Below are 9,629 nucleotides of genomic sequence, written 5' to 3'. Positions count from 1 at the left end.
CCCTTTTTGTTTCTTGAAAAGAATCTTGTTTAGATTTGTTTTTGCTTTAAAGTTGTTCTGTTTTTACTTTCAAAGCCGTGTCCGGTTATTGCATCAAGAATGAATAGAAAGCAGTAAAATGCTTTGAAAGCTTATATAAAAATAGCCACCTTTGCGGCAAATTATTCGAACAATAAAAGGAAAGAAGAAGCTAAAATCCTAGTTTTCTAAGAGTCTCCTGCAGGTTCGCTTTCTTGACAGAAAGCTCTTCTGGAGCCTTAAAATTAGGGAGGTCAGCTCAAAAGCATCTCCAAGGCTGGCCTGGAAGCTGCAACCATACTTTGCACAAGGAAAGTGGCCTTAGTTTTAGAACTCAGTCCAGCCCCAAGCCTGCTCTGCACCTCCCTGCATTCTGCCAGTTGTTTTTGGAGCTCTTCAATCTGCTTCTCCAGCTTGTCCGCAGTGGCCCTGGCTTCCTTGTATCCGGCCACCATCTGATCCAGTTCTGCTTTCTGCTTTGCAAAATCAGCCAGGTTGGCTTCATGAGTGGCCTTGCAGAATTCAGAAGTCTTGAAAGTAGGCCTGAGATCCTCATAGCGATCATGCAGATTGAGCACATCTCTGGCCAAGCTTAGGCCCATCTCAAGAATAGGCTTTGGAGCCATGTTCTGTCTGTGAAGCAGGTCCAGGTCCTTCATCAGCTGATTTAAGGCCTCATTGTCTTGATCAAATTCCACCTCATTGGACTGCCAGATTTTCAACCTCTCCATGGCCTCCTCCACTGCCCTAGATTTTGCCTTGCCTGGAGGAGAGCTGAGTTTCTCCAGTCTGTCCAATTGGGCATCCAGATCCATGGCTTCAAACTCTTCGAGTTCTGGATCAGCAAAAGAAGCCGTGGCAGATGATCCTGGAAAGGAATGAATGGGCATCTGCGAGAAGAAAGCATAAGTTAAGACCAGGCAGAAAGTGGAAAATAAAGGCCCAAAAGTTATGAAAACTTACAGCGACAATAGGAGGCTTCAAGGGACTGGTCACCGCTGCCAGGACGCCAGCAATTTTAGGCACTTCTACCTGAAAAGACTACAACAGTTAAAAATAAAGAGCAAGGCAGAATTACAGGAAAATGTGGACAGAGAAGAAAGAAAAGTTACCAAAGCCACAGAGACAGCGGCGGTTGTTTCCACTTCAACCTCCGGAACTACAACAGACAGTTCTGCCTGATCCACAGGCTCTGATGCAGACCGCTCCGCCTGATCCTCAACCGCTGGAACGGCAGTAGAATGCTCTGCCTCGGCATCCTCAAATAAGGCTAGTTCTGAGCTAGTCAGCTCAGCCCTTGGACCCCCTTGTTGCTTCTGCGCCAAGGCAATGCTCTCTGCAATCACCTCAGCAGGGATCTCTTCCTACAAAACAGGGGTCAGAACGGAAGAAACAGGGCAAGAAGGGAATTGATGCGAATCACAGAAATAAAACTTACCTCTCCTTCCACCACTGCCGTTTTTTCCTGAGGCGTTTCTTCCAGCTCTTCCAATTCTTTTTCCTGCTCCACCTCCTCAAAAGCCTCTCGCAGCTCTTCATCCGTCCCGGAGGTAGTGGTGGGAACTGCTGCCGTTTCTTCCGCGGCGACATACTCCTCCTCACTCCTCTTTCTAAGTTTTTTCAACTTGGTAGGAGGAGGGGAAGGACTTCCAGCTGCACATAACAAAAAGCAATATTAGGGAAAAGAAGGCAAGACAGAATAAATTTAAAGAGAATGTTTGGAACATCACGAGCTCACCTGAAATACCAGGCCGCGTGGTATTATCCGAAGGAGGGGCAGGTCCTTTCCTTTTTCTTCTGCCAGAAAGAGCGGCCTCGGTAGGTGTTTGTTCTGTCTGGACCTCATCTCCTTCATCTGCAGAAGGGAGCTCCAAGTCCCCGGCAGCAATAACAGAAGAGACTGCACCAAGGCATTAGACATTAGAAACCAATCCAGCACGAAAAGACAGAATAGAATTAAAAGAAAAGACTTACCAATCACTTCTCCAGCATGAACAGACTGCCCACCTACGCTGGTCAAAGAAGGATCTGATACAGGCAGAATAGACATTAGAAATCAATCATCAGGACAGAACGAATCCCAGACAGAATCTGAAATCTACCTTCTATGATTTGCGAGTTGATATCCTTGATAGTCTGGATCATATGCGTCTTGGCATCCCCATCCGCAAAAACGACCCAGTTTTCCCAACCATCGAACAGCACCTTAAGGGCAGTGACAGAAGCAGGCAGACTTTGGAATCTGGCTTTCCACCATGCATCAAAGTCAGCAGAACTGCAGGAATTCAGCTCCACGAGGGATAGAGGGCATCCGTGCTGTTGTTGATTTTGTTCACTGCACACCGGGCATCCTTGTGCACCTCCAGATCATTTGCATCCCTCCAAGAAGAGGCCCGGTTACAACTCCGATATGATTTCAGCGGAATGAGTTGGGGACAACCAAGCTGCCTTGCGCAGAAGTTGGGATGGTAGACTTCTGCCCCCAAATGATAGTTTGGAGGTTTGCCCCCACCATGGGGTAGATCTCTGGGCAGAGTAATGCTCAGAAATTTCCTCCTGAAATCTGTTCTGGCAGCTTCATCTTCTGGCTCCTTCTCAAACAACCGAAATCCGGTCTGGAACCAAGGATAGGCCCTCCTGATCACCACTTGCCACTGAGCTGCCGACCTCTTTGTACAATGCCTGAAGAGCATCAAATACTCCTTAATAGAATGCTTGGGCACTTCTGCCGACATCAGAGGAAGAGCCAGGACTTGATCTTCAGGCAGAACTATGTCTGGGAATCTTAGTTCTGGAAAATAAACCTGCAGCCAGATCTGGATCATCCAGAATGCGCCAGGGGCTGACAGGTTCAATGGGTTCTCCAGGGTGGCAGTATGCAGATTCTTGAAAAGGTGAGCCAAAACTGTAGGCCCGAGCCCCACATCAGTGTGATTGTGAAGTGCTTCTGCCAAGTGTCTATACTCTAGCAGAACTGCAGAAGACCGATTGGGGAGAACGAACCGATTCAGCCAATACAGAAGGAACAACATATGTTGCTGATCCTTGTCCTTCTCAGCACTGAATTTCTTCAGATAGTTGGAGAAAGAGCAGTTCTGATTGATCACGGCTGGAGGGATAGTAAAAGGAGTGGCCACTTTCTCTTGATTCCTTCGCCTATGATAATCTCCAACGGCATCAACAGGCCTACCATGGGGCCTGAACCCAAAAATCTGAGCCATATCCAGCAAGGTTGGCGCCATAGGACCAACGCGGAAGTCAAATGTATTGCTGGCAGAATTCCAGAAGCATAAAGCAGCAGCAAGCAGATTCTCATCTCTGTTAATCGATTGTTTGGACAGAAAAATGGCGTCATAAATCCCGGCTCTCCTCCAGTGACCCCCATATCTCGGGAGAAGTCTATCAATCCAGTCTGCCCATTTGACCGGACTATTCCTCACCTCGCTGGACGGGAAGGACCGGCTCAAATTCTTGCTAACCCAAGAATAAGAAGCCAGGGCAGAAGAGCTCTCAAAACACAGAGGAGCCTCGGCATCCTTTCTTAGCAATTCTGCCATCTCAGCTGGAACAGGACCAAACCAATGAGGCCCTAACACTAGGGTGTTCTCGAACAGATGAAGGACATTCTCGTCCAGATTCTTCTGGGCAAAGGGATGAAGCTTGCTCCTAATTTCTATCGCGTGAGCATCAATCCCGCTCCCAGTGATATAATCGGGAGGAACTGGAGCGGAAGAAGACGGAGCGCGGGACCTTGGGGAAGACATTTCTGATTCAAGGGAATAAGCAGAAGAAAGGGAGGTCTGAAGAAAGCTATGGAAATCTCGAAGAATAAACTCGCAGGAACAAGAGTCGGAAGGTTTAGGGTTTCTTTTTCAGAAGCTATGAATTTGAATTTCTTTTAAAGGGGGGGCTCGAAAACGTGGGAAGAAGAAGATGGGACGGCACCTGATGATTATTAGCTAGTAACTAGCTAATAACTAGCCGTTTTCCCACGAACTCTAGTTCGTAGCAGGCAAACGTGGCAGACGTGGGCGAAAACACGGAAGAAACTGGTGCGCGAATTAAATGGCAAAACATTAAGTCTGAAACCGTTCCAAAACGATTCAGACTTAGGGGGCATTGTTTGGGCCCAAATTCGGCACGCCCAAGACCAGAAGACAGGCCCATAATAAAATTGCCTGCCCAGCCCAGAGACTTGAGAAAAACAAAAATAAGATCCAGACAGATTGGGCTTCACACCAAGAATGTTGGAAATAAAGCCTCAGCCCAAAGAAAGCCCAGATGTGGAAACTTTCGAAATGGGCTTCAAAGATCAGCCCGTAATTTTCGATAGATTCAAACCCAAGGGATCAAAGACACACCCACGTGATTGCCTCAATTTTGGAAAAGTCAGCAATTCCAACTAAAGTTTAAAAATGTGAGAGGGATGTCTCTGAAACACTGCCAATTGAAGATCAAAAACCCATCTGTGTTCAAGATTTTGCTCCAAATCAATACACCATCTCCTAAGGAATTCACGGATCACGCTTTCTAAATTAGAACGGGAAACAGGGAACCACTCAGAAAATACAAAAGAAAAAGAGCCAAAACCGCCATAAAAAGCCCACACAGACGGTGGCGTTGGTTGAATTAGAAAGCTGCCACCCAGGAAACCAGGGAATGGACTGTTTTTAGGAGGTGACTGCTCAGAACCTATCTGCCTTGATTGATAAGAAACCCTTCTTACTTTACATTATAAGAGATCTTTTTTGCCGCCCATTGTTTAGGATTAAAAATGACCTCCTTAAGAGGATCTCTTATAAAAGCGAAAGAAGGCAAAGAAACAAAGGACACTCAATTCATCAATCAATCAAAAAAAAAACAAACAAGAAAACAGCTTTAGATCAGAATTCCAAAGTTCAGACTTAGAAAATAAGTCTTCTGAAAACGAGATCCATCTCGTTACAAATTTGGTTCAGCAAAAGCCAAGACAAACATAGTTTGAGTTTTCACAAATATGAAAACCTCAACAAATTTTATAGCATAGTTCCAGCTTGCTAAATTCTCGAGAATAGCCACTTCTGTCCCTTCAAACTGAAGAAGCTGCAGTTCTGCCCGCTCAAAAGTCTCCCAAGGCTTGAAGTAGATTGAAGCTCTGCCAAAATTGAACTTTGGTATCAATTTACAGCTGAAGCCAAGTAGCTAAAGTTGTTGACAGTACAGTCCAGCATAGACATACCCAGTCCAGCCCGGATCAGAAGTTTCTACCCAGGCAGAAATGGGATTCCAGCCATCTTTTTGCCTTTCTAGAGTTGATTTCTCCCTTCTTAATTTTGTAAAAGGCAGTTCTGCCTGAAACAGTACTTTATTATTATCTATTATGGCCAGAACAACCATTTGATACTGAGATAAATTGTGAAAGTCCTCACCAGTCTGAGGCAACAAAAGAACTTACTTGGGAGATATTCCTCACCCAAATTCACAATCATTTGTTTTAGAAGTCAGTAACTTGAGGCGCAAGTTATCCACTCTAAAAATAAATCTGCTAGAATTTACATTGCTAGCAGTGGCACGCTCACACACCAAAGAAAGCTGACTTGTCGACCAACAAGTGGTCTCCAAGCCAGTGGGGAACTTCGCCCTTCCACCTCAGGAGTTAAACACGAAAACGGGTGAACAGATACAAAAGAATTAAAATCTTGTTTACCTGATTGTGTAGAGTTTTTCTATCGGTCGTTGTTTTCTTAAATTAAATCATTATGGTAAGATCTATGTTTCAAGTTGACATTGTTTTTTCTTTGATGCAGAGGTATATAGAGCAGCACAATGAGGTTGAGCTCTCTGCAATTTGTTTGTAATTAAATTTGCTTTATTTTGTTATGTTTTTAGATTGTAACTTTTATATTGATGCTTGATATTTGTTGTTTTGTCAAAAAAGTGTATTAATGCTTGATGAATTCATTCAATTTGCAACATGTGTATATGAATTGGGCCAATCGTTAATAATTAAGCTCAAAAGTTTTTAAATTTTAATTGGGCTGAAACTTAAAAAAATTGAAGAAGAATAAAAAAATTCAATTGAGATGAAGAGTCGGTCCAAACTGTAAACACCGGAACTGAATTGGATCTAAATCAATTCGAGTACCTGAATCAGACCAGACCAAATATACAGTTCCAATTCCAGTTTTAAGTTGAGATGAGAACCGTATCGTACCCAACCCTAATTGATTATACTAATTTGCTCAAAACTAGACTGTAACGGAAAATAAATAAAAAAACCGCAAGTCTTTATTTACTTTTTTTTAAATCCAGAAAAAGAAGAAGAAAAAAAGGGTGTTTTAATCCCATCATCTCCTTATTCTGCGTTTCAGACATTGAGACCAGGCAGAGTTGGGTAAGCCCCTTCCACCACCTTCTTCTTCTTCTTCTTCTTCTTCTTCTTCTTCTTCTTGTCATTTAATTCCATGTATTTTTTTTTCAGGTTGTGGAAGTATTTTGTGAGTGGGGCGGATTTCAGACTTCCTAATTAAACATTTTCCTGAAGCGAAGACTGTCATTTTTGAGGATGATTTTCCCTTCTCAGAATATATTTTGTCAGCAAAGAAGAGCTTTAAATTCATGGATGAGTTGGACCGTATTGAAATTTCAACCAAAGAAGTCATAGAAAGCAAATTCGGCAGTGATGTTGAAAATCATCTGGGGATGCTGTGCTCATTGATACCGGAATTCATCCATGAGGAGAAGTTTGGAGTAGATTCTGTAATGCTGTGAGTCCTTTTTTTAAATAATAAATAAATATTTTTAAAATTTGAAAGTAAATATAGAAATGCATACTGTCTTCCAACTGAAGATATCTTTCTTGCAGGATTACGCCATTCGGAGATTCTGAAAGGATGCTTGAAGAGAGGCATGGACATACGATTGCCTCAAGTTTATCATCTCTCCTCTACTATATGATTCATTTAATTTTAATGAATAAATGTTGTTACATGTCTTGCAGGATTCAGAAAGGAAATATGGGGAAAAGGTTGATATCTACTAAGATTAAGGACATGCACATTTGGATTGCGAAACTAGGTCGTTCCGAAATGTCAACAGATGAGCTGAAGCGTGATATCATTTTTGGTGATCTCTATGCAGATGACAGAAGTAAGCAATTGTACATAAATGTATTTTGGGTGACCTACTAATTCACCTAATTCCTGTTTCTTTGCAGGTGCCTTTGTCCAACAACTAGAGTTGCTAGTCTTCCTTGTTCCACAGTGGATTTTGAAAGATCCGGAAGAGAATCCAAATAATTTTAGGTATTTTTTTTAATAGTTAGAAATGCAGATGCTAATTGTATATATCTTGCCCTAGAAAATTAAATTAATGAATATTTTCCTGCCTTTTCTTGTAGCATCTGTAGAAAGAATACTAAAGATGCAAAAATAAAGCTTTACCAAGAAATTGATGAAAGAACACTTGGAGAATCACCATCATTTAATTTAAGCAAAGATGATTTCCTGCTAAATCTAAGAAGATCGATTGTAAAGGATTTCGGGGTATGGTTTCTGCCCAGTTCTTCAATTTTATTCTCATATTAGATTCAATTGCATATTCATCCTCTTCAGCAAAGTATATATTGAACTCTTTTGTTTGATTAAAAGTAATTAACTTGATGTAGTTTTCTTGTTAGTCTTCTGGTCCAAGTCTACACACTACAGTTATTAGCCCTTCTGTTTTACTTTTGTTTTGCCTGTTACTGTGAATTTACCTTCATTTCTTTATGATATTGGAATTTCAACTGGTGCCTGGGGATAGTATCTACTAACTAATGCTAGGCCTTCGTGTTTAGTCATCTCACCGGTTGACTACTAGTCCACTATTCTTATACCTTTTGACTTTTTAATTAAATTTTTGTTTCTCAATGAAAAATGGAATCTCGTACTGGTTCAGTGTTTTACTGATTGATGGTATACATATTTCGTCATGCGTGTGGAATGAAGATGCTAAACTATGTCTATGTATAAGGTATTAAGCTCTGCATGATTTATTCTAGTCTAGTATACTCGGGCGTTTAGCACGCACTGCAATGCCTAGATCATATTATTGTTCTGCCTCGATTGGGAATTCGATTTTAGAAATCCATGGTAGAATTCTATGATCAACTATATATATAATTTTTTTAATTTTTTTAATTTTTATTTCAGTTGTATTCTTGTGACACTATGGTTAATATATGCGTGTTTGCATCGCACTTTTACAATGGAATTGGTCCCGATTGTAGCATATTTATGCCATGATTGGATTGTGGGATATTTATGTGCTTGGATTATAGTGAGGGGATCCAGTTTGGTGTCGTTGTCATGACCTGATTGCATATCTTGTTCTCGGGTCTTAATGTAATTTCAAGTTCTAGCATTTTTCACGTCAATGGCAGCCACATATTCTTTCTCAGTATCGGAGAGTGGTGATTGCAGTGATAATTCTATGAATGACTACCCATATCACATGAATTTTTGTTGTCAATCACAGGAGTGCAGCACCTGCTGGGATGATCTCTACAATGACGAAGGATTGAGCGTAGACACACTGCCTTGTGGTCACGCATTTCACTGCAAGTGCGTGAGGGAGTGGTGTGTAGAGAGTGGCAGAAACACAACATGCCCATTGTGCAGAGGGCCAATAATACCGAGAACCATGTGAGTATCAGCAAGCCTTCTGCCTCTTCACCTAATTATTCCCCTCCAACCCAAAAAATTGAGTTGCACCAATTCATAAAGAACTCGGAAATTGAAGCATGCCATTTAACTTTAGATTGCAATCAATATATATGTTTAAATATTTTCGCAGTGCTTGATATTATAATCATTTTTGAGGTATTTAGAATGATTAGCATGTATCCTTACCTATTTCAGATTTTATTCCATAGATTAAGAAAATGATGTGTTTGAGCCAAGATGAATCGCAGGGTGGACAATTCATTCTCTCATGAATTCTGTTGGAGAGAGATATGTGTTTCGTATATTGAGGTGATGTAGAAAATGGTTGAGGTAGTACCTGTGAAGATGGAAAATGGAAGATGTGTGATGCGTGTCTTTGTGCATCCTGCTTCCCTTTATGATTATTCAGATGCATGATGTTATTTCTCTCAAATTATTGGGCTTCTTGTGTAATTTATTTATGAACTTCTTTACCTAAGTAAGATAAACTAATAGGCAGAACAAGAAAACATGAAAGCTAATGACATTCTTATTTGAATTATTGCAGAAATATGGCATGAGGGAAAGCTGATGACTACGTTGATGCTGATGAGATGACTTTGAACTAGCAAACTTTGTAGGTTATGAGTTGTTATGTTTTTCTTCTCGGTTAAAGATCTAGTCACTCTGTTTGACAAAAAGGAAAAAGAAAAAAGAAATAGTCACTCTGTGAATGTACTAACCATTGTGGGCGTAGATTATGGATTTTTGATGGGAGCATAACCATTTGTGAAAGCTGACTACGCAATTGCATGCTCCTACAATCACTTCATGGAAGCTAGTAAAAGGGTCGGATTTAGATTAAGCATTTTTGACGTGTTTATTATCCTGACCCGAACCCAAAAATGGGGGCATGGGTTTGATTTGAAGTGGGCCAAATCGATTTGG

General features: G+C 41.3%; 1 protein-coding gene across 2 annotated transcripts; it reads left to right on the top strand.

Annotated features, from left to right (window-relative positions):
- Positions 6,526–9,476, top strand: LOC109950734. Of its 2 annotated transcripts, none has more exons than XM_020570721.1 (7): positions 6,526–6,764; positions 6,863–6,904; positions 6,998–7,122; positions 7,214–7,301; positions 7,397–7,541; positions 8,515–8,681; positions 9,250–9,476. In XM_020570721.1, the coding sequence occupies exons 1-7, from the start codon at positions 6,616–6,618 to the stop codon at positions 9,260–9,262; spliced, it is 729 nt and encodes a 242-aa protein (XP_020426310.1). In that variant the 5' UTR covers positions 6,526–6,615; the 3' UTR covers positions 9,263–9,476. The 2 variants fall into 2 exon arrangements, with proteins under 2 accessions (XP_020426310.1, XP_020426309.1); XM_020570720.1 differs by having other exon boundaries at positions 6,998–7,146.

This window comes from Prunus persica, chromosome G8, assembly GCF_000346465.2.
Source record: "Prunus persica cultivar Lovell chromosome G8, Prunus_persica_NCBIv2, whole genome shotgun sequence".
Lineage (NCBI taxonomy): Eukaryota > Viridiplantae > Streptophyta > Magnoliopsida > Rosales > Rosaceae > Prunus > Prunus persica.
Note: the sequence above shows the minus strand (reverse complement) of the source record. Positions and strands in the feature narration are given on the sequence as shown.